The following is a 25,558-nucleotide window of genomic DNA, read 5'->3' as shown; positions in this document are numbered from 1 at the left end:
GAATACCTAAAAGCATTCCAGAGTTATTAATGTTTAAAGCGACAGTGGTCAGAATTGCAAAAAACGCTCTGGTCCTTAAGGTGTAAAATGGCCTGGTCCTTAAGGGGTTAAGCTATTTATTTCTGCATAGCAAATTTTTTATTTTTTTTTGTGTTATTTTTGTATCTGAAGTATTCTATGAAGTATAGAAATAAACACTGCATTAAAGACACCGGTGAGTAAAAGCTTTTATTGTACATTCTCTGTTTAAATTTAACTAACTTAAAACTGTGATTATATATATATATATATATATATATATATATATATATATATATATATATATATATATATATATATATATATATATAATATTTATTTATTATTATTATTTTATTTCTTTATATTTTTACTTTTTTCATTTAGGGTTTGCAACAGGATACCATTTATACACATCTGCCAAAAGAGAAATCCTCAGTATGACTTTTAGATAACTTGACCTGAGGTGAACGAACTAAAAGGAAATGGGTATTTATTATAGTGAAGTGGGAGGCAGAGCCCTGTACTCTCTGCAGAAGATGTCCAGATGTACTGAGCACATCCATCAGTAATGTCAGGCTTTGTATACTCTCTTATCATTGGAATGACTGCGACGCTCACAACAATTCCGAAAAGGACAGATAATGACCCAGGGACTTTACATTACTGACTTCAGTTACTATAGGAGATTATTATTATAATTCCAAAACCCCAAGAATTACCTCAAATTACACCCCCAGATATTACAGAACATATTTACTTACCAAATAAAAAAAGAAAAGAAAACTATTGTACATAGTGTACTTATCAAAAAATATTATTTATTTCACCCTGAGAACATCAGAGAAGAGGAGCGCTCAGGTTGACATCTTTGTCTTTACTGTTATATTTGCTCAAGCAATTCCACCAATGACGTGGGGAAATATAAATATGAAAAAGTCTGACAAAGGAGGGAATATTGTTCTCCTCACAGAAAAACACTACAGTTACATAAAACATCCCACTACGAATGCCTCTCTGTCAATCCAAAAACATAATACACTTCTAAGGGGGGATATGATAAACGTATATAAGTATATTAAGGCCCATACAAAAAATATGGAGAAAAACTGTTCCAGGTTAAACCCCCCCAAAGGACGAGGGGGCACTCCCTCCGTCTGGAGAAGAAAAAGTTTAGTCTCAAGGGGCGACACGCCTTCTTTACCGTGAGGACTGTGAATTTATGGAACGGTCTACCTCAGGAACTGGTCACAGCTGGAACAATTTACAGCTTTAAAACAGGATTAGATACATTCCTGGAACAAAATAACATTAATGCTTATGAAGAAATATAAAATCTCATCCCTTCCCAATATCGCGCCACACCCCTACCCCTTAATTTGGGGCTTCCATTCTACTTGGTTCAGGGCTCCCTTAGTAGGTCTGGTTCTCCACCTTGCATACAAATAGTGATACTAAGATGCGTACCTAGTAACCATTCTGCACCTAAATAGTGATACTACTGTCTTATTGGGCCCTACTGTACTATCTCCCTGCAGCTATGTATTATATTTAATTATATGCACACAATTTATCAGTGGTGTATTTATCAGCGGAGTTTCTATTCTCTAGTAAGAGAGTCAGTTCACAGCAGGGCATTACAGTATAATAGGGGTGGATCCGGAGCGGAGCCATCCTTATAAGGACGTCGACTCCGCCTAGGAGCAGGCATAGTATAGGGGTATCGTAGGGAGTACATAGGCTCCGGACCAATCCCCCCCTGTTCACCATAACTGGTCAAGACCAGTATATGGAGGGTTAAACTTTGTTAATTTTTCCAATAGATTCCCTTTATGGAAATCCAAAAATACCCTGATTTCCCATATACCTGTTTAATTATTTCCCATAAGCTTTATTGGTTTCCACACGGTTAAAAACTAATAGTGCTGTATGCCCTTTTATTGTGCTTTCATTGATTTGTCAATATAAGAGCTCTGCCGCTGTGCTCTATCTTGCTAACAAGTAGTAGCTGGATGTGTCTGCAGATCACATCCAATTGCTTCCTTAGGCAACAGCACTATCCCTGAGTAAAATTCCCTACTCTGCCCCCCTCAACATGTTTCGCTACAAAGTAGCTTTGTCAAGAGGCGGCGGGCATCCCGCCGCCTCTTGACAAAGCTACTTTGTAGCGAAACATGTTGAGGGGGGCAGAGTAGGGAAGTTTAGTCAGGGATAGCGCTGTTGCCTAAGGAAGCAATTGTCACAGGGTTAGGGGAAAAGAAAGCCAGGTTGATACTTATTTTTCCTGTGTGTATCAGTGACAATATTGGGTTGTGGTCACGATTGAGTGAGCAACACCTTGACCATTATCCACACCTCAGTGGTGTATGATATCAATTTGAATACTATCTTAGTAGGTATGTTTTTGTGTACCTATTTTGTTTATAACTTGTGTCCAGTTTTGTGAGGACATTTTTAATGGTACTTATTAAACGCTAAGTTTTAGTCTACAAAGTTATAATTTAAGTAGTAGTATATATATATATAAAAAAAAAAAAAACTTATGTAAATTGGGTATCATTGTAATCATATGGACCTAACAGAATGAAGATACATGTCATGTTTACTGAAAAGTGCACTGTGTAGAAACGGAAGCCCCCCAAATTTTGCCGAACTGCTTTTTTTTTTTTTTATTTCTCCCCACAATTTTTTTTCGTGATGCCACACATTTTATGGTAAAGTGAAAACGAGTTGGAAAGTTGGAGATGGCATTGCAAAGCGCAATTGGTGACGCAAGAAAACAAGCCCTCATATGAGCCTGTAGGTGGAAAATTTAAAGCATTATGACTATTAGAAAACAAGGAGGCAAAAAAAAACAACCCCTAGGAAAAGTTCCCAGTGTGCACCTCCAACTTAGGGCTGTCCATATCCCACTGTATGAGCATACAATAGAATAGGTACCCCATAGGAACCTATTGTAAGAAAAAGTATGCTGTATAGTTCTAATGTAATGAAATCTACCAGACTATTCCATACTATTTTTTTTCCAGTATAGTGTTACATACCAACCAGATGGAGACCACAAGAGCACTCAGATTAATGGAGTCCTATAGACGTGTACACTGGAAGCTTTTCCTGGCATGAATGTTCAGCGTAGGTCACTAACTTGACCTTTCATCGGTCCTATATACATTTATATTCAAACTACTAACCAACAAGCAGAGACTATACAGTAACCGATTGTTAGGACAGCTCTTGTGCAATGGTTCAAAGTTCGTGAAATCGCCTTCCAGCAAAGGTGGTAGGCGCTAGTATTCTTAGGGAATACAGAACTAATCTTCTCAATAAGGCGCCCTTTGTTAAAGAAATGGGCTAATCTGGCCTTAATTCTTACCATGCATTTGCGATCATCTACTCCAGACAAATCCTCTTCAAACTGCTTTCCCACATCAAACTCCATGATGTAGTTCCTGAAAGTGCTCAGCGTTTTAATGACCATGTGCTCCCCGTTCTGAGTGATATCTTTGTCTGGTTTCAGCAGAGTGGCGATTTTCCTGAGGGCAACATTGACATCTGTATAAGGAAGAAGAAAGATTTTTTTCATTGTCTTTGGAGGGAGAAGCTTCAACCTAAACTCATTATTCTATGATCTGTATATCTCAAATGAACATTCCAGCTGAATTTCTCTGTGTGATCCACAACGTACATTTGATTGTGAAGGAAAGAGGCTTAGGCCCAATAAGCTTGCATTTCCCTTCATGCTTAGCATTATTGCAGCCTTTCCAGGCTTGTACATAAGAGAGGGCATTATAGCAATATTTAAAGTCTCTTCTCACTCACACCCCATAAGTCATGATCCACCATCCCTAGATGTGAAAGCCCCTTGTTCGCTAATACTGTGATGACTATGTAGAGGAACAGCTTTACATAAGCCTATACTATCCATGTGAGAAAAGGACAGAGCCAACCTGAACATTCCTGTTGGTTTTAAGCCAGGACTTCAAGCCGCATCACAAAAGGTGGGTATTTCCTAGGTAGAATATATATATACACCATCATAATATCATTGCAAAGGGAAGGCTCTGAAATAGTACGTATAAACTGATATAGGGAAGATGTAACATGGAAACATAGAATGTGTTAAGAACCATTCGGCCGATCTAGTCTGTCCAATCTCCTGAATCCTATCAATAGTCCTAGTCCCTGGCCCTGGCCCATATCTTATATGGAGGATAGCCTTATGTTTATCTCATACATGCTTAAACTCCTTCACTGTATGGGCAGCTACAACTTCTGCAAGAAGGCTATTCCATGCATCCACTACTCTTTCAGTAAAGTAATGTTCTGATACTACTATTAAACCTTTGACCCTCTAATATAAAACTACGGTATGTCCTCTTGTGGTAGTTTTTCTTCTTTTATATATATACTCTCCTCTATCTTGTTGATTCCTTTTAGGTATATAACATTTTCTATCATATCCTCTGTCTCATCTTTTCTTCTATACATGTTAAGGTCCTTTAACCTTTCCTGGTAAGTTTTATCCTACAGTCCATGTACTAGTTTAGTATCTTCTCAGAACTCTCTCCAACATATCTATATCCTTCTGGAGATATGGGGGGGGGGGGGGGGGGGTAGTTATCATTGGTTTTATGGGGTAAATTTGTTGCAAAGTTTATCTCAGATGCTGTTTAGAGACTTCTCATTGCGACTTTTGCTTTAGAAGACTTTTTCAAAAAGAACATTCCAAGTGATGATTTATTTCAGTTGATATCATGCAGTGGTCAGGAATTTATGATGTGCAAAAATCGAACAAAGTCGCAGAAAAATCACCACGCAAGTAATAAATGTGATCAGCACCATATTTATCACATGCCCTGCACCACTATGAGGATTGGCTCCTGCTCTGGACAGTTCCTAACACAGACAAAGGTGTCAGCAGAGAACACTGTGGTTAGACAGAAGAGAACCATTTAACTTCCTGTGGAGCATACAGCAGCTGATAAGTACTGGAAGGATTAAGATTTTATTAATAGAAGTAATTTACAAATATGTTTAACTATCTGGTACCAGTTGATTTGAAAAACATTGTTTTTCAGCGGAGTACCCTTTCAAATAGCTTAAGGGTGCTCTAACACATTGTGGTTTTCTTGCAGCTGTTCTGTGCAATTTGGAAGCCAAAGCCTGGTGTGGATCATAATGAATAAAAAAAATAAAGAACAGATGCTTCTTCTACTCTTTTTTAAAAATTTTTTTTTTTATTCAACTTCTGGTGTGGATATAAAAAAAAGAAAAAAAAAAGTAGAAGAAGCCTCTGTTCTTTATTTTGTTACTTTTCACTGCTTTTACTATTACTTTATAAAAGTTTCCCGGGTACCAAATAGGTTTTATATGTTGCTGGGAGTGACATAAAAAAAAAAAAAAAAAAAAAAGCTGTGTTATCCAAACTTATCCTACTGCAATGTCTTTCATTCCCCCCACTTGTTCCTTTTTTTTTTCAACTTTTGAGACAGACTTTTTGTCAGCAGTGTCAGCTACTTAGCCAGTCACTGACTAAGGTCGGACACTGCTGATATCATTTTTTTAATGACTTAAAGGAAAACTGTCATATGTTTTCTCCCGCACTATCCACAGGTACCGATGGATAGTGCGGGAGACGCTGAACATTTTGAGTCCTACCTAGCCCGGATGCGCTGCACTGTTCGCCCGTTATAGCAGTTTTTCTGTATATTTAAATTTGCTGCTAATTGGCACGGGCGGTTATTACTGCGGTGGTTACTGCCTTCATCTGGCACTGTGACGTAATCGCCGTCTGGCCCGCAGCACCGCCCGGCTAATGAATATTCATATAATGTCTTACACTCTCCTTCTCATCCCGGACAATACTGCGCATGTGCGGGATTTCCTACTATACCCGGAAGCGGTCTTCAGCGCTGCTTCATTAGTCCGGAGCAGCGCTGGAGTAAGGTTGTAGGCATGATCATGCCTACCATCTATTAGCAATATAATGAAGCAGTGCTGAAGACCGCTTCCGGGTATAGTAGGAAATCCCGCACATGCGCAGTATTGTCCGGGATGAGAAGGAGAGTGTAAGACATTATATGAATATTCATTAGCCGGGCGGTGCTGCGGGCCGAGTGGCTTTTATGTCACAGTGTCAGATGAAGGCAGTAACCCCGCCCATGCCAGTTAGAAGCTAATTTAAATATACAGAAATACTGCTATAACGGGTGGGTGGGTCTGAGAACACACACACTATAATTATATATATATATATATATATATATATATACACATATATATACATACATACACACAGTGGTCCCTCAAGTTACAATATTAATGGAGTAGTCCAGTGGTGAGCAACTTATCCCCTATCCTTAGGATAGGGGATAAGTTTGAGATTGCGGGGGGTCCGACCGCTGGGGCCCCCTGCAATCTCCTGTACGGAGCCCCGACAGCCCGCGGGAAGGGGGCGTGTCGACCTCCGCACGAAGCGGCGGCCGACACGCCCCCTCAATACAACTATATGGCAGAGCCGAAGCGCTGCCTTCGGCAATCTCCGGCTCTGCCATAGAGATGTATTGAGGGGGCGTGTCAGCCGACGCTTCGTCACCCGCTATCTGGCCGGAGAGCCTGGCCCCCGTACAGAGAGATCGCAGGGGGCCCCAGCGGTCGGACCCCTGCGATCTCAAACTTATCCCCTATCCTTAGGATAGGGGATAAGTTTTTCACCACTGGACTACCCCTTTAATTGGTTCCAGGACGACCATTGTATGTTGAAACCATTGTATGTTGAGACCATAACTCTATGGAAACCTGGTAATTGGTTCTGAAGCCCCAAAATGTCATCCAAAAATAGGAAAAAGTGAGGATTAAAGAAAAATAAGAGGATAACTAATACAGTCCTTTCATATGAAAGTAAGAAAGATCTGCTGGGAGCTGTAATCACTGTCTAGGTCAGTGTTTCCCAACCAGGGTGCCACTAGCTGTTGCAAAACTACAACTCCCAGCATGGCCGGGCATGCTGGGAGATGTAGTTTTGCAACAGCTGGAGGCACCCTGGTTGGGAAACAATGGTTTATTTAGAGGACAGGAGCTTCTTCAGGGTCCTATACAGTACACAGAGTGTCCCAAATGGAGCCGCCCTTACTTGGTGTCCAAAGGAGCAGCTAACCCTGGCACAGGTAAGGAGTAGTACAGAACTTGTAGTTCCTCCTTGTACTGTAGGGGGCACTACCAGACAGCCAGTCAGTGCATGCACTTCAGTAATACAGGTGATTTACCAGTGAATGCCCATTCTAATTGGTCAGTTCTTCCAGCCATTGACATTTTTCACAGAGCTGGACTGTCTGTACATTGTATGTTGAGTCTGGTTTCAAGTTACAATGGTCCAGAAAAAAACATTGTATGTTGAAGCCATTGTAAGTTGAGGGATCACTGTATGTGTGTGTGTGTGTGTGTGTGTATTTTATATATATATATGTATATTTATTTATTTAAAAAATGAAAGAAGTCAGGTGCAGGACTGTAATAGGAGATAATAGTGCTGCCCTGAAAGACGAGTTCTCAGGCATGAAGAGAGTAACGTGCCTTATTGCCTTATGTTCAAGAAAAATTCATCCTCTGTAAGGGTGCATGCCATGGTGATAATTTTTGGATTTTGTATGGAGGTATTATTTGAGTATTATAGCAACTCAAATGCTTTACATGTTGTTAGGCACTGTATTAGTCTTAGACCGTTACTGCATAATATTTGTTTACTAGATGACAGCAGTCATATGACATTGTCTAGTCAGTGTTTGCACATTAAAGGCTTTATTTAGGTTTCTATTACTATATAGCTATGTCAAAATCTCTTCTGTAGTAATTCTATTGATCACTAGTGTTGAGCGGCATAGGCCATATTCGAATTCGCGAATATTCGCGAATATATGGACGAATATTCGTCATATATTCGCGAATATTCGCATATTCGTTATATTCTCGTTTTATTTTCGCGTATGCGAAAATACGCGCATGCGAAAATTAGCATGTGTGGAAATTCGCATATGCGAAAATTAGCATATGCGAATTTTCGTGTATGCGAATTTTCGCACGCCAGTCTCACACAGTAGTATTACAGCCTTCTTTACACCACACAAGCTGGAAGCAGAGAGGGGTGATCACTGTGATGTGTACTGTGAAGAAAAAAAAAAAAAAAAAAACGAATATTCGTAATTACGAATATATAGCGCTATATTCGCGAAATTCGCGAATTTGCGAATATGCGATATTCGCAAATAATATTCGAATTGCGAATATTCGCGAGCAACACTATTGATCACATTATGTGGGAGATTTATCAAAACCTGTGCAGAGGGAAAGTTTCCCAGTTGCCCATAGCAACCAATCAGATCGCTTCTTTCATTTTTAACAAGGCCTCTGTAAAATGGAAGAAGCAATCTGATTGGTTGCTATAGGCAACTGGGCAACTTTACCTTTGCACGGGTTTTGATAAATCTCCCCCAATATTATCAGTAAATATGCCCCTGCCATGGTTACATGGAATAAATATGGTGCTAGTACACTTTTTAAATTAGACTTCAGTCCACCGCTTTGTATATTTACTCCTCTGTGATTTTTTTTTTTAACCTGTTGCCCCAAAATGTGCGGCTTTTTTAAAACTACTGTCCACAGCCAGTTTTGTAGGCCGGGCCTGGGCTGGTGTAGATTTGCAACAAATCCCACATGATAAATTGATGACAAGTGCAAAAAGTTAACCAGACTATGGCATAGCTACAGAATTTTAGAAAAAGCTTCTAAAAGCAAAAGTCGCAAAGGCAAATCTCTAAACAGCAACTGCGACAAATTGAGCGACACAAAACCACAAAAAACAGGGTAAATCCAATGAATAATTTCCCCTATATGTGCTGAGAATAGAAGCAAAGACAGCAAGTAGCAGTCAGGTAGATAATGGGGTTCATATAGTGCAAAATGCAGTTGTGAGAAGAGTTGCATGTGCGTTTCAAGCTGTTTACTGTCGCTTCTATAGCTTTAAAGGGGTACTCCGCCGCTTGACATGTTATCCCCTATAGGATGACATGTCTGATAGCGGGGGTCTGGAGGCTGGGGACCCCCGTGATCTCCGCTGCAAACTCCTCTCCTTGCCAAATGACTGTCGATCACAGCCGCCACGCCGCCTCCATTCATGTCTATGGGAGGAGATATGAAGGATGTGTACTAGCCATCACAGGGGGTGTGGTGTGACATCACGATCATAGAAGCCCCAGGCCGCAGCGCCGGCACAAAGATCCCGGGGGGGGGGGCTTCCCAGTGGATAGGGGATAACATGTCGCGGGAGGGAGTACCCTTTTAAATGTGTGTAAAGTCATGAGTGATGCCCTTATCTTTTTGTGTGGAGTAGGAAAAATACCTGTAAATGGGCACTGTCAGATTCAAAAACATTTTATATGTTATACATGTTGTCAAAATGTTGACCTTTCTAATTTACTTCATAAGAAAACTTGGCTTTGTTCATGCTGAAGCACAGGGGCACCCTCCCTTACTGGACCTTGGGGGGGGGGGGGGGGGGGGGATTTATCAAGACATTTAGAAAGCTTTTTAACCCCTTCACGACGAGCGACGTACATGTACGGCGCCGCGAAGTGTCACTTGTGTCAAACTGTAGCCCTCCAGATGTTGCAAAACTACAACTCTCAGCATGCCCAGACAGAAGTTTGCTGGCTGGGCATGCTGAGAGTTGTAGTTTTGCAACATCTGGAGGGCCACAGTTTTAAGACCACTGGACAGTGATTTACAACTTGAACCCCTCTAAATCTTGCAAAACTACAACTCCCAGCATTCAGGAACAGCATAAGGCTGTCTTGGCATGCTGGGAGTTGTACTTGAGTGCCTCCAGCCATTGCATAACTACATCTCCCAGCATGCCCTTCCGCAATCAGTACATGCTGGGAGTTGCAGTTTTGCAACAGCTGGAGGCACACTGGTTGGAAAATACTGAGTTAGGTCATAGAACCTAACTCAAGGTTTTCCAGCCAGTGTGCCTCCAGCTGTTGCAATACTACAACTCCCAGCATGCATGGTCTGTCAGTGCATGCTGGGAGTTGTAGTTTTGACCCCCCTCCCGTGTGAATGTACAGGCTACATTCACACTGGCGGCAGATTACAGTGAGTTCCCCGCTGCAAATTTGAGATGCGGCAAATTTTCCGCTGCAGCTCAAACTCCTAGCGGGAGACTCAGTGTAATCCGCCGCCAGTGTGAATGTAACCTAAAAACACTACACTACACTAACATAAAATAAAGAGTAAAACACTACATATACACACGTACACTGCCCCCCCACCCCCCTTCTCCAATAAAAAATGAAAAACGTATTGTACGGCAGTGTTTCTAAGATGGAGCCTCCAGCTGTTGCAAAACAAAAATTCCCAGCATTTCTGGACAGCAATTGACTGTCCAAGCATGCTGGGAGTTTAGCAACAGCTGGAGGCGCCCTGTTTGGGAATCACTGGCGTAGAATACCCCTATGTCCACCCCTATGCAAGTCCCTAATTCAGGCCTCAAATGCACATGGCGCTCTCACTTTGGAGCCCTGTCGTATTTCAAGGCAACAGAATAGGGTCACATATGGGGTATCGCCGTACTCGGGAGAAATTGCCTAACAAATTTTGGGGGGCTTTTTCTCCTTTTACCCCTTATGAAAAGGAACAGTTGGGGTCTACACCAGCATGTTAGTGTAAAAAAAAAAAAAAAATTTACACTAACATGCTGGTGTTGCCCTATACTTTTCATTTTCACAAGAGGTAAAAGGGAAAAACGCCCCCCAAAATTTGTAACACAATTTCTCCCGAGTACGGAGATACCCCATATGTGGGCGCAAAGTGCTCTGGGGGCGCACAACAAGGCCCAGGAGGGAGAGTGCGCCATGTACATTTGAGGTGATTTGCACAGAGGTGGCTGATTGTTACAGCGGTTCTGACAAACGCAAAAAAAAAAAAAAAACACATGTGACCCCATTTTGAAAACTACACCCCTCACGGAATGTAATAAGGGGTGCAGTGAGAATTTACACCCCACAGGTGTCTGACGGATCTTTGGAACAGTGGTCCGTGAAAATGAAAAATTTTGCACAGCCCACTGTTCCAAAGATCTGTCAGACACCAGTGGGGGGTACATGCTCACTGTACCCCTCATTACATTCTGTGAGGGGTCTAGTTTCCAAAATGGTATGCCATGTGGGGGTTATTTTGCTGTTCTGGCACCATAGGGGCTTCCTAAATGCGACATGCCCCCCGAGCAAAATTTGCTCTCAAAAGCCAAATATGACGCCTTCCCTTCTGAGCATTGTAGTTCGCCCGTAGTGCACTTCAGGTCCACTTATGGGGTACCTCCATACTCAGAAGAGATGGGGTTACAAATTTTGGGGGGTCTTTTCTGCTATTAACCCTTGCAAAAATGTGAAATTTGGGGGGAAACCCACATTTTAGTGAAATTATTATTATTTTTTTTACATATGCAAAAGTCGTGAAACACCTGTGGGGTATTAAGGCTCACTTTATCCCTTGTTACGTTCCTCAAGGGGTCTAGTTTCCAAAATGATATGCCATGTGGATATTTTTTGCTGTTCTGGCACCATAGGGGCTTCCTAAAGGTGACATGCCCCCCAAAAACCATTTCAGAAAAACGTACTCTCTAAAATCCCCTTGTCGCTCCTTCCCTTCTGAGCCCTCTACTGCGCCCACAAAACACTTTACATAGACATATGAGGTATGTGCTTACTCGAGAGAAATTGGGCTACAAATATAAGTATACATTTTCTCCTTTTACCCCTTGTAAAAATTCAAAAATTGGGTCTACAAGAACATGCGAGTGTAAAAAATGAAGATTTTGAATTTTCTCCTTCACTTTGCTGCTTTTCCTGTGAAACACCTAAAGGGTTAAAACATTTACTGAATGTCATTTTGAATACTTTGGGGGGTGCAGTTTTTATAATGGGGTCATTTATGGGGTATTTCTAATATGAAGACCCTTCAAATCCACTTCAAACCTGAACTGGTCCCTGAAAAATAGCGAGTTTGAAAATTTTGTAAAAAATTGGAAAATTGCTGCTGAACTTTGAAGCCCTCTGGTGTCTTCCAAAAGTGAAAACTTGTCAATTTTATGATGCAAACATAAAGTAGACATATTGTATATGTGAATCCAAAAAAAAATTATTTGGAATATCCATTTTCCTTACAAGCAGAGAGCTTCAAAGTTAGAAAAATGCAAAATTTTTAATTTTTTCATCAAATTTTGGAATTTTTCACCAAGAAAGGATGCAAGTTACCACAAAATTTTACCACAAAGTTAAAGTAGAATATGTCACGAAAAAACAATCTCAGAATCAGATTGATAACTAAAAGCATTCCAGAGTTATTAATGTTTAAAGTGACAGTGGTCAGATTTGCAAAAAAGGGCTTCGTCCTAGAGGTGAAAATGGGCTCCGTCCTTAAGGGGTTAAACAGGTTGCTTCAGCTTGGACAAAGCCATGATTTCTATAAAAAGGAAATAACATTTTCTTATGAAGTATATTAGAAAGGTTAATGTTTTGCCAAGATGTACAACATATAAAGAGTTTTTGAATCTGACAGTGCCCATTTAAGTTATTTGGGGGACCCCAATAAATAAACTGCTCCATATCCCAGACATACTTAGGTCATGTTCACACATTGAAAATTCAGATGTTTTTCCAGTCATAAATGGCTGAAAAAATACACCAAAGTAAACAAAAAACTGTTGATTTCACTGTGTTTGTGTGTGAACATAACCTTAATCTGGCACTGGTTCTGTAAATTATCCAAGCAAATAAAATTAATCCCAGCGTTATTAAGATGATCACTTTATCCCCTGGAATTGCTGCAGGGAGAATCACTTTATTCAAGCAATAAAAAAAACTGTCTTTTCCCACTGGATTTAACCCATTAATATAAAACCATGGTAACTCATGCACCTGACGGGCATTCCACTGAGATAGTGCTAATGCACTTTGAGAACCAGAAATGCTGCAGAGTAAATTATTCAGCCCTGTGCGATGTGAAAAACTGTGCACATGGAAAATCCTTCTTCCCTCACACATACCGAACAGAGCTGTCATGTACTACTCCTCTGATAACTGAAGGGTTAACAAATGTATCCTAATGTCCAGAAGGAATCCGTGAACTGATAAGGCCATGCTCTGGACTGTTCACACTGGGGACGTTCACCTCTACAACATACACATGAACCTAAACACTTCTGTGGTGGCGGGGTGTGTGGTGCAGGACAGATGTTGTTACCCTAAGGGTATATGGCATTAACCCCTTGTATTCGTGACGCCAGGGCATGGTTTAGCCTATAACCACCCGAAGGTATACCAATGGATCCTGGGCTAGGCACTGGGGGCAACAAAGACTCCGATTCCAGGTTACGGACAACGATAGCTTTACTGAGGGTAGACAGTTGGTAAAGTCTATACAGTACAGCCAGGGCCCAAGGAGGTGACGAGTGATGCAGAGACCTTAAGGGATTACTGGGACTTATAGTAGGACTGGACAATTGAATGCAGACCACACTGACTTGACAGATGACAGGGACTGACTTGACTCATAAAGCTGTGACTTTAGCTTACTTGACTTGATGGTGGCTGCAGGACTCGACTTTGAGGTCTCCAACACTCTGGACACACACACACACACACACACACACACACACACACACACACACACACTAGGCACGACTGCACTGGACCTCAGTTTAGCAGAAGAGCAGAGCTCAAAGAAAGAAGCTAGCTCCACCCAGGGCTTATATGAGGGAGACTAGCAGGGAGCCCATAGGTCACTTTTGGGATCACCTGGTCACTGATACCTCCTGGGTAACAATCACATGACATATCACATGGGCCTTGGGGACACTGAAGGAAGCTGCCTGACAGGACAGCAGGAGCATGGGATAACACCTCCTGTGCTGGGCCACCACACTTCACTGCTGAAAAGAACATTCATTATCTACACTAAAATAGAAAGACACAACCAAATACCTTAAAGGGTACCTTTAATCAAAAAAACCTTGTGATATATTATAGATTAATGTATGCAGAATAACTTTCCAATTGAAGGTTATTAAAAAATATGCTTCTTTCTATGTAATATTCCACTTTGAAAAAATGACCACTAGGGGTCCCCCTACCAGTCCTGGCCACAAGCCCCCTTTTTTTTTTTTTTTAAATAAATTTCAGACTGGAGTCCTAAATCTCAGACTGCAGCCGGGACACAGACAAGCTCAGCACTGCTCCCTGTCTGTCAATCAGACAGGTAGGAGCCAGCACTGTGCTCATAGTACAGCAGGGCATACTCCTGACTCCGCCTTACTGCATGCCCTCATTCATTTTACTATCTGAGCTCCGATCTTTCTTCTATTTGCACATGTAGTTGTAAACAGAGAGTAGAAGCTTCAGAGCTGCAGGCTGCTATGTTCACAGCCTCTATGCTGGGCCACACCCCCTTCCTCCCTCACACTAGGGTGGCTGAATGAGCAGCCAAGAAGACAATAAATCAGGTAGAAAGAAGGGGTTTTGAGTGAAAAGAAACACAGGGATAGTGTCAGGGACAGATGGGGGAGGGGGGGGGGGTGGAGATTAGGCAGAGTTTAGATCATGATAGGTACTATTTAAAGGATAACTCTGGGATCTAACAACTTATCCCCTATCCTAAAGTTCTCAGCATGATTGGAGCATGTCCACCACCGCACGAAGCAGCAGCAGACACTCCCCCTCCATGCAGCTCTATAGGAGAGCCCGAGCACAACTCCCTATGGAGCATACAGCAGCTGCTAAGTACTGGAAGGATTAAGATTTATAAATAAAAGTAATTTACAAATCTGTTTATCTTTCTTGCACCAGCTGATTTGAAAACATTTGTTTTCCACCGACGTACCCCTTTAATGCTTTCACCAGTGAATGTGCGTGAGAATATTTGCATTGACTTTTAATTTTTTATTTTGTGGGAGAAGGTGTAGTTATCATCACCACTATAGTTAATAGAGTAGGTAAATAAAATGTATTATTTAAAAGGAGAAATGGTGACTGCAGTGTGACTTAGCCTAAGAAACAGGGAGTCGGGCAACGCTGGAGGAACAGGATTCCGATATCGGCGCAATGGGGGAACGTAGGAAGGAGAGTAAAAGTTTTTGTATTTTTTTTTCGTTTTTGCAGCTATTTTTCTTTTGCTATTTTTATTGCAATTTTTTTATTTTTTTTTTGCAATTGTAATTATGCTGTATATCATGAGATATACGGTGGATAACATGTTAACATAACTCCATAGGTTGGTACAAATCTGGCAATACCAAAAACGTATATAGCCAGTACCAACATGGTTGTGAGATATTGTGGTACTGCAGCACACTAGAGCAGTGTTTTCCAAACAGTGAGTCTCCAGCTGTTGTAAAACTACAACTCTCAGAATGCCCGGACAGCCTTTGGCTGTCCGGGCATGCTAAGAGTTGTAGTTTTTCAACAGCTGGAGATGCACTATTTGGAAAACACTGCATTAGAGGGTGCAGTGAGTATACATGAGCAGCAATGCAAACAGTACAGTGTATAACAGCTCACTACATTTCGGTATAGTTCACCGGAGTTCTCTTTGATCCCGCCAGCTGTGGCAGGACCATGGCAGCGTACTACTGCTGCAATCTTGTGAGCGCGCTAAGCAGTATCCCGGAGATTACCGCCATGGATAAAGTCGCCGATAAGCAGGATTAAGCACCCACTAGAAATGGATACATCTATCCCCGGTTGTTAAGGGGTTAACTAGGCAGATTAGATTATCTTTCGATGTTATAAGATGGCGAAGAACGGGAACAAAGGAATCGCAATGTTTTACCTCACGATGATTAAGCGTTATGCAAGTAAATCTAGGCAAGCCCTCATTACTGCAGCATGTGAATGGGATTCTATGAAATCCTAGTCACAATATGGATAACACCCGGAACTTATTGATGCCTGTCCATATATACAGGTCAGCTGGGGAGGCGGGGGCGTACACGTAGACAAGGGATAGGCATGTAGAATTTAAACATAAGTGATCCTTTGTTACTGCAAGTAATGAGATTATCCCCTTCTCCCCAGTTCAGTGTTTCCCAACTAGGGTGCCTCCAGTTGTTGCAAAACTACAACTCCCAGCATGCCTGGACAGTCTATGCTAGTTTTTCCCAACCAGGGTGCCTCCAGCTATTGCAAAACTACAACTCCCAGCATGCCTGGACAGTCTATGCTAGTTTTTCCCAACCAGGGTGCCTCCAGCTGTTGCAAAACTACATCTCCCAGCATGCCTGGACAGTCTATGCTAGTTTTTCCCAACCAGGGTGCCTCCAGCTGTTGCAAAACTACATCTCCCAGCATGCCTGGACAGTCTATGCTAGTTTTTCCCAACCAGGGTGCCTCCAGCTGTTGCAAAACTACATCTCCCAGCATGCCTGGACAGTCTATGCTAGTTTTTCCCAACCAGGGTGCCTCCAGCTGTTGAAAAACTACATCTCCCAGCATGCCTGGACAGTCTATGCTAGTTTTTCCCAACCAGGGTGCCTCCAGCTGTTGCAAAGCTACAACTCCCAGCATGCCTGGACAGTCTATGCTAGTTTTTCCCAACCAGGCTGCCTCTAGCTGTTGCAAAAACTACAACTCCCAGCATGCCTGGAAAGTCTATGCTAGTTTTTCCCAACCAGGGTGCCTCCAGCTGTTGCAAAACTACAACTCCCAGCATGCCTGGAAAGTCTATGCTAGTTTTTCCCAACCAGGGTGCCTCCAGCTGTTGCAAAACTACAACTCCCAGCATGCCCGGACAGCCAAAGGCTGTCCGGGCATGCTGGGAGCTGTAGATTTGCAACTACATCATTATCTAATTTTGCGCTATTTTTATGTTGTCTGCACTAGTATCTTTTTTTGCTTGTTTTGCGCTTTCAAGGGGCGCCGTTAGCAGCTGCACCGGTTGGTGCACTAAATTTATCACTTACGCAACAATAATTTTTGCCCATATGTACTCTCCTGACCAGCTGGAGCAGAAATGTGTGCAAGCTTTTCACCCCCTCTTTTTTTTTTGCTTCCTGTCATTCACGCTAATTTATGAAGTCACGTATGCAACATAATGGGAGAGATTTATCAAAACCTGTGTAGAGGAAAAGTTGACCAGTTGCCCATATAAAATCAGCTTGTTTATTTCATTTTCCAAAGGCTTTTTATTTATTTTTTAAAGGGGTACTCCGGTGAAAACCTTTTTTCTTTTAAATCAACTGGTGCCAGAAAGTTAAACATATTTGGAAATTACTTCTATTAAAAAATCTTAATCCTTCCAGTACTTATTAGCTGCTGAATACTACAGAGGAAATTCCTTTCATTTTGGAACACTGATGACATCACGAGCACAGGGCTCTCTGCTGACATCTCTGTCCATTTTAGCAACCGTGCATAGCAGATGTATGCTAAGGGCAGCATGGTGGCTCAGTGGTTAGCACTGCTGCCTTGCAGCACTGGGGCCTTGGGTTCAAATTCCACTAAGGACAACAATAAATAAAGTATTATTGTTATCATCATGACGTCAGCAAAGAGAACTGTGTTCATGATGTCATCAGAGAGAATTGCAAAAAGAAAATAATTTCCTCTGTAGTATTCAGCAGCTAATAAGTACAGGAAGGATTAAGATTTTTTTTATAGAAGTAATTTACAAATCTGTTTAACTTCCTGGCACCAGTTGATTTAAAAAAAAAAAAAAAAGGTTTTCACCAGAGTACCCCTTTAAATGAAAGAAGCAATCTGATTGGTTGCTATGGCCAACTGGTCAACTATGGCATTTTTTTTTTCTCTCAGAAATCTTGTTGTTTTTCTCCCATAAAAGTCTATGGGAAGAAAAAAAATAAACACCATTTGGGTTTAGCACTGGCTTTAAAAAAAAAAAAAAAAAAAAAATGTTGGCATTGTCTTTCCCCATTCCGGTAATAGAAATTCTTGAGTCACATGATGAAAGAATCACATGACTTGTCATGATAAAAATGCAGGTGAAAAAAACGCCAAGACTAAAACCCATTGGGGGAGATTTATCAAAATCTGTGCAAAGGAAAAGTTGCCCAGTTGCCCATAGCAACCAGAGCGCTTCATCCATTTTTGCAGAGGCCTTGTTAAAAAATGAAAGAAGCGAGCTGATTGGTTGCTATGGGCAACTGTGTAACTTTTCCTCTGGACAGGTTTTAATAAATCTCCCGTTATTTCTACCAAAAAAAATGCCTTAAAATTGCATCACAGGAGTGCAAAATAACAGGGCAGTTTATTTCCGTTTTTTTTACTCAGAATAAACACCAGAAAAAAAAAAAAAAAAACCTAACCTCAGGCCATGTTCAGACAGCAGAATTCTAATGAAAAATGGTTTTGCCGAAATTTACTGCCCATAGACTTTAGATTTTAATGGGATACCCCTGTCCCATTAATACAGCTGCGGAAGTTTCACATTCCACAAAATTTTAAGACCTGGCTTTAATTTTGCGGAATTTCACCCTAGAATTCCATTGAAGTCAATGGTGCTTTGAATTTCAGCAGAATTCTGTGTTTTGAGAACGTTCCACCGGAATTCCCCAATCCTGCAATTCCGTTCAGCAATCTTTGATGAACAGAATTTGCGCTGAATTGTGGAATTCCGCTGTGTTAAAAGCATTTATAATTTTTTTCACTCACCAACCTTCATGGTGTTCCCTAAAGTATGGATTCCATAATGTCACAGTTTATTACTAGTTAATAGGTTTCTAAAACCCATAGGAATCCTCAAGCCATATAACGCATATATATTTTTTCTACAACACACTGCACTCCAGATATATACATGTGGGCGTGCGTTGTGGCCAGAACGTGTATGACAGTGGGAGTAATGCTGCGCCAATGTGAACAAAGACCATTGGCATGCGGCTACGGGATTAAACACTACAGACCCAAGTAAAGTGTCCATATTGTATCAATAAAGTAAATGTTAGTGGTATATAATCAGATAAAGTATTGTTAGTGGTATATAATCAGATAAAGTATTGTTAGTGGTATATAATCAGATAAAGTATTGTTAGTGGTATATAATCAGATAAAGTATTGTTAGTGGTATATAATCAGATAAAGTATTGTTAGTGGTATATAATCAGATAAAGTATTGTTAGTGGTATATAATCAGATAAAGTATTGTTAGTGGTATATAATCAGATAAAGTATTGTTAGTGGTATATAATCAGATAAAGTATTGTTAGTGGTATATAATCAGATAAAGTATTGTTAGTGGTATATAATCAGATAAAGTATTGTTAGTGGTATATAATCAGATAAAGTATTGTTAGTGGTATATAATCAGATAAAGTATTGTTAGTGGTATATAATCAGATAAAGTATTGTTAGTGGTATATAATCAGATAAAGTATTGTTAGTGGTATATAATCAGATAAAGTATTGTTAGTGGTATATAATCAGATAAAGTATTGTTAGTGGTATATAATCAGATAAAGTATTGTTAGTGGTATATAATCAGATAAAGTATTGTTAGTGGTATATAATCAGATAAAGTATTGTTAGTGGTATTGAGAACCGGCAATTGTAAGAGCCGCTCACATTCACCAGCCATAGAAGAATTTGCTGTATATTGAAGAGCTGAAGGTGACTAAGTGCCTTTGTTTCGGCCCCTATGATATAGATGGTAGCATTGATGCATTGACTAGGTAGACACAGATGATATGTGTGTATATACACACACACATTATATTATATTATATATATATATATATATATATATATATATCATATTTTTCGCCCTATAGGACGCACCGGCGCATAAGACGCACCCAATTTATAGGTGCAAAATCAAAAAAAATAAAAATTTTGAACCCAATAGTGGTCCTCAACCTGCAGACCTCCAGATGTTGCAAAACTACAACTCCCAGCATGCCCGGACAGCCGTTGGCTGTCCGGGCATGCTGGGAGTTGTAGTTTAGCAACATCTGAAGGTCCGCAGATTGAAGACCACTGCATAGGAGGTAATACTCGCGTGTCCCCGCCGCTCCGGACCCGTCACCGCTGCCCTGGATGTCGCTCCATTGCTGTCCCCGTCGCTCCGGAACGTCTCTGCTGCCGGCCGGGTATCCTCGCTCTCCGTCGCCGCCATCACGTCGTTACGCACGCTGACGCACGTATGCGATGACGTGATGACGAGGAAGGAGAGCGCCGGCCATACAGGGGATCCCTGAACGGAGAAGACACCGAGGAGGCAGGTAAGGTCCCTCCCGGTGTCCTGTAAGCACTAACCCGGCTATTCAGTCGGGCTGTTCGGGACCGCCACGGTGAAATCGCGGCGGTCCCGAACGGCCCGACTGAACAGCCGGTTTAGTGTCACTTTCCCTTCAGACGCGGCGGTCAGCTTTGATCGCCGCATCTGAAGGGTTAATACAGGGCATCACCGCGATCGGTGATGTCCTGTATTAGCCGCGGGTCCCGGCCGTTGATGGCCGCAGGGACTGCCACGATAGGGGTGTATTCGCCATATAAGACGCACCGACTTTTTTCCCCCCAGTTTTGGGAAAGAAAAAGTGCGTCTTATACGGCGAAAAATACGATAATTTTTTTTCATTTAATCTCATCTGTATTATGTAACAGTCATCTGTATTGTGCATTAGAAGGTATAAATGTATTAAACAGTATATTACTAAAAAGCATTGAATGGCCAGTAGAGCTGAGTTTGTCATTTGGCACAACTCATTCTCAACTTACATGGTACACCTTCTACTAACTTAGATCAGCTGAGTTTTAGCATCTGTAGTATTACCATGAAACCCAGCCATATAGCTAATACTAAACCGCACTTAGATTTTTAGGTGATCCAAGTTAGGCTGTGTAGTATCAGATTGGTCCTGCCCAGTTATAGCTGAACCCCCGACCTAAGGTGACTTTCACGTGACGCCATATTGGATCAGTACTGGTAAAACAAAACCACAAGTGGAACCTACAGAAAGTATAATGCAGCGTTTCCCAAACAGGGCGACTCCAGCTGTTGCAAAACTGCAATTCCCAGCATGCCCGGACAGCCAACGGCTGTCCGGGCATGCTGGGAGTTGTAGTTTTGCAACAGCAGGAGGCACTCTGGTTGGGAAACTCACCTCCTCCATGTGCTTGACCTACTTCTGGCTCTGGTTTATAGTAGTGTTGGGCGCGAATATTCTCATTTCAAATTTTTATATTGCGAATATCGCAAATATATTCGCTATATATTCGAAATGACAAATATTCACTTTTTTTTGCATATGTGAATATGCGCAAATTCCTTCTTTTTCACTTGTTGGCCAATTAGAATGATGCAAATACACATGTCAGAGGTTATCAACAACATTCCTAGCAACCAATAGTAGAGTTGCCCACCCAGTCACTGTTTTCTTCCTAGAATACGCGAATATGCGAATTTTCACATATGCGAATATAACGAATATGCGAAATTCACGAATATAGGATGAATATTCGTCTGTATATTTGCGAAATATCGAGAATTCGAATATGGCCAATGCCGCTCATCACTAGTTTATAGATGCGGACCATAATACTGCCATGTGAAAGTGGCTTTAGGGCTCATTCACACTTCTCTATATATGTATATTTATAATTTTACTTTTATTATTTACATTCTAATTCCTTTATTTTAAGAAAAATGTTGCTAATGCATGTATATGCTTTTATTTAGACTTTTTTTCCACCTTCTTTATACGCATGGCATATCCTTCAATACGCCTTATGTTCTAACAGATCTACATAGGTGCTGGTTTAAGCCTCATATCGGTTAACTAAACAAAGGGAAGAAAAAAAAATGGAAATTTTTTTTTTTTTTACTTTTTTGTTGTATAGTTCACATCTGTATTTCAGCAAAATGACAAAAGCTAAATATATTTGTATAGAGAGACCAAAATAGACAAAGTAAATACATTCATGAATAAATAAAAATAACCTGATTTAATATGGGACCAAAAATGGAACCTATTGGAAAGAAAATAAAAAACTTACCTGTATTTGATATTGTTATAGCGAAGCGTGAACGCAGACTTACATTAAAACTAGCAAATAATTCAAAAAATTCATGATTCATGATTTTTCCTCATTCTACAGGCTTCGTCATGACTCCTTTGTTGCTATATCCCTTAAAATCTCACATGGCAAACATCCCATTTACCTCCCTAGCTGCCTGATCTAAAAAAAAACACACACACACACACACACACATGTATATTATATATACATACACACACACACACACACAAATTAATATATAAGTTACAAACTGCCCAAGGAACACGAAAACAACAACAATCTATGAAGAATTTTGTGAAGATTTCCATAGAGACCAAAATCTTTAGAAAAAGAAAAGAAGATGTGAGGGTTTATCCCAGTGGTGGTGTAATATGAGACCTGTGTGTGTTGGGGGGGACCAAAAGTTAGAATTTAGGATTGAGGGAGAACATTCCTGCCTCCGCCAAGAAGCCCAAATGCTGTGGAAATCCTATGTAATGTAGATGGACAAAAGATTTGGCTCATTCTCTAGTTAATGTACATTGATCATCGGAAGTAAAACACAACCTCTCATCACATTCCTGACTGCAGGGAGCAGAGGATTCTGCCAAAAAACAAGACACCTGACGTCAAACCCGACTCACCCAGCGCCTTCAGATACTCCTCGAAATTCTCATTGCTTTGCATTTTCCAGTAGCCATTGAAGTCAACTGACATGATTGCTGTGGATAGAGCGGTGCTTGCTGTGGAAAGAGGGGTGCTTGCTGTGGAAAGAGGGGTGCTTGCTGTGGATAGAGGGGTGCTTGCTGTGGAGGTGTAGTGCCTTCTGGCTCTGTAGTCTCTGAGAGCTGTGGTTACTCCAATCCTGCTGTTCTCTGAGCCCCTCCTAACTCTATCACAATGCTAGAAGTTACCTCCCACCCACTGGATATCTCACAATGTGCACACATGTCTGGGCTCTGCACTGCTTCATCCGCTCAACAGCCTGTTACATAGTAGCCCACTTCTTATCCTGATACCATGAGACACGGACATATGAGTTTTCACATTTGTTCATTAGAGAAACAGTATAGAAACATAGAATGTGTCGGCAGATAAGAACCATTTGACCCATCTAGTCTGCCCAATATTCTGAGTCCTATCAATACTCCCTGGCCCTATCTTATATGGAGGATATCCTTATGCTTATCCCATGCATGTTTAAACTCCTTCACTGTATTTGCAGCGACCACTTCTGCAGGAAGGCTATTCCATGCATCCACTACTCTCTCAGTAAAGTAATACTTCCTGATATTACTGCACAAACCTTTCCCCTCTAATATAAAACATATGTCCTCTTGTGGTAGTTTTTCTTCTTTTAAATATGCTCTCCTCCTTTAGGTGTTGATTCCCTTTATGTATTTAAAAGTCTCTATCATATCCCCTCTGTCTCTTCTTTCTTCCAAGCTCTACATGTTAAGGTCCCTTAACCCTTCCTGGTATGTTTTATCCTGCAATCCATGTACTAGTTTAGTAGCTCTTCTCTATACTCTCTCTAGAGTATCTATATCCTTCTGGAGATACGGCCTCCAGTACTGTGCACAATACTCCAAGTGAGGCCTCACCAGTGTTCTGTACAGCGGCATGAGCACTTCTCTCTTTCTACTGCTTATACCTCTCCCTATACATCCAAGCATTCTGCTAGCATTCCGCTTTGAAATTGCAGGCAGAAATTCCGCTTGCTAAAATGTATAGTATAGTGAATGGGTTTCCGTCCACAAATTCACACTTCGGAATTTCTGAAGCAGAATTTGTGAACGGAAAATCCTCTTGGAAATTTCCGCCTGAAGAAAGGCGTTGCTCTTTCTTCAGGCGGAAATCCGCGTGGAACACATTGCAGTCTATTGGAGACTGCAGTGCGGTCCTAGCACCGACTAGTCAGCCCTGGCCGCACTTGTAATCTCTGGGTGGAAATTTTCTGCCCAGAGATTCCGTAGTCTGAACCTAGCCTAACTCTTCTGAAATAATTACTCCTAAATCCCTCTCCTCAGATACTGAGGTCAGGACTGTGTTAAATATTCTATATTCTGCCTGAGGGTTTTTACGCCCCAGGTGCATTATCTTGCCCTTATCCACATTAAATTTCAGTTGCCAGAGTTCTGACATCCTTCAAGTATTCCTTAAAGGGGTTCTCCGGTGCTAACACATCTTTTCCCCTATACAAAGGATAGGGGATAAGATGCCTGATCGCGGGAGTCCCGCTGCTGGGGACCCCCGGGATAATGCACGCGGCACCCCGTTTGTAATCAGTCCCCGGAGCGTGTTCGCTCCGGGATTGATTACTGGCGACCACCGGGCCGGCGGCGTGTGACGTCACGCCTCCGCCCCTGTGTGACATCACGCTCTGCCCCTCAATGCAAGCCTACGGGAGTGCCGCGTGCATGATCCCGGGGGTCCCCAGCGGCGGGACTCCCGCAATCAGGCATCTTATCCCCTATCCAAAGGAATAAGATGTGTAAGCACCTGAAAACCCCTTTAATTCTTTTCCATTTGGCGAATCCCTCCAGGAACATCAACCCTGTTACATATCTTTGTATCATCAGCAAAAAGACATACATTACCATCGAGACCTATTGCAATATCACTAATGAAGATATTAACCCCTTAAGGACCGGGGGTTTTTCCGTTTTTGCATTTTCGTTTTTTGCTCCTTGCCTTTAAAAAATCATAACTCTTTCAATTTTGCACCTAAAAAACCATATGATGGCTTATTTTTTGCGCCACCAATTCTACTTTGTAATGATGTCAGTCATTTTGCCCAAAAATCTACGGTGAAGCGGGAAAAAAAATCATTTTGCGACAAAATTGAAAAATTACGTTTCTACGTAGTACATTTTTCGGTAAAAATGACACCTTATCATTATTCTGTAGGTCCATACGATTAAAATGATATCCTACTTATATAGGTTTGATTTTGTCGGACTTCTGGAAAAAATCATAACTACATGCAGGAAAATTAATACGTTTAAAATTGTCATCTTCTGACCCCTATAACTTTTTTATTTTTCTGTGTATGGGGCGGTATGAGGGCTCATTTTTTGCGCCGTGATCTGAAGTTTTTAACGGTACAATTTTTGCATTGATAGGACTTATTGATCGCTTTTTATTCATTTTTAAATGATATAAAAAGTGACCAAAAATGCACTATTTTGGACTTTGGAATTTTTTTGCGCGCACGCCATTGACCGAGCGGTTTAATTAATGATATATTTTTATAATTTGGACATTTCCGCACGCGGTAATACCATATATGTTTATTTTTATTTTTATTTACACTGTGTTTTTTTTTTATTGGAAAAGGGGGGTGATTCAAACTTTTAATAGGGGAGGAGTTAAATGATCTTTATTCACTTTTTTTGCAGTGTTATAGCTCCCATAGGGACCTATAACACTGCACACACTGATCTTCTATGTTGATCACTGGTTTCTCATAAGAAACCAGT

General features: G+C 41.2%; 1 protein-coding gene and 1 long non-coding RNA gene across 3 annotated transcripts in view; one reads left to right on the top strand and one right to left on the bottom strand.

The window, feature by feature from the left end:
• LOC130361484 (uncharacterized) overlaps positions 1-856 on the top strand; it is a 58,125-nt gene extending 57,269 nt beyond the window's left edge. The window contains exons 4-5 of one of the 2 annotated variants that reach the window (XR_008891017.1): positions 172-214; positions 406-856. This is a non-coding gene — a long non-coding RNA (uncharacterized LOC130361484). The remainder of the gene's footprint in view (positions 1-171; positions 215-405) is intronic. The other variant, XR_008891016.1, reaches the window with a different exon arrangement.
• RBP1 (retinol binding protein 1) overlaps positions 1-22,944 on the bottom strand; it is a 50,943-nt gene extending 27,999 nt beyond the window's left edge. Inside the window, exons 1-2 of the mRNA XM_056564538.1 lie at positions 22,721-22,944; positions 3,392-3,570 (exon numbers count right to left, since the gene is read on the bottom strand). Of these exons, the coding sequence (XP_056420513.1) occupies positions 3,392-3,570; positions 22,721-22,793 (252 nt within the window). The 5' untranslated portion in view covers positions 22,794-22,944. The remainder of the gene's footprint in view (positions 1-3,391; positions 3,571-22,720) is intronic.
• Positions 22,945-25,558: the final 2,614 nt, after the last annotated feature.

This window comes from Hyla sarda, chromosome 3 (assembly GCF_029499605.1).
Source record: "Hyla sarda isolate aHylSar1 chromosome 3, aHylSar1.hap1, whole genome shotgun sequence".
Taxonomy (NCBI): domain Eukaryota; kingdom Metazoa; phylum Chordata; class Amphibia; order Anura; family Hylidae; genus Hyla; species Hyla sarda.
This window is presented reverse-complemented; position numbering and strand designations above follow the sequence as displayed.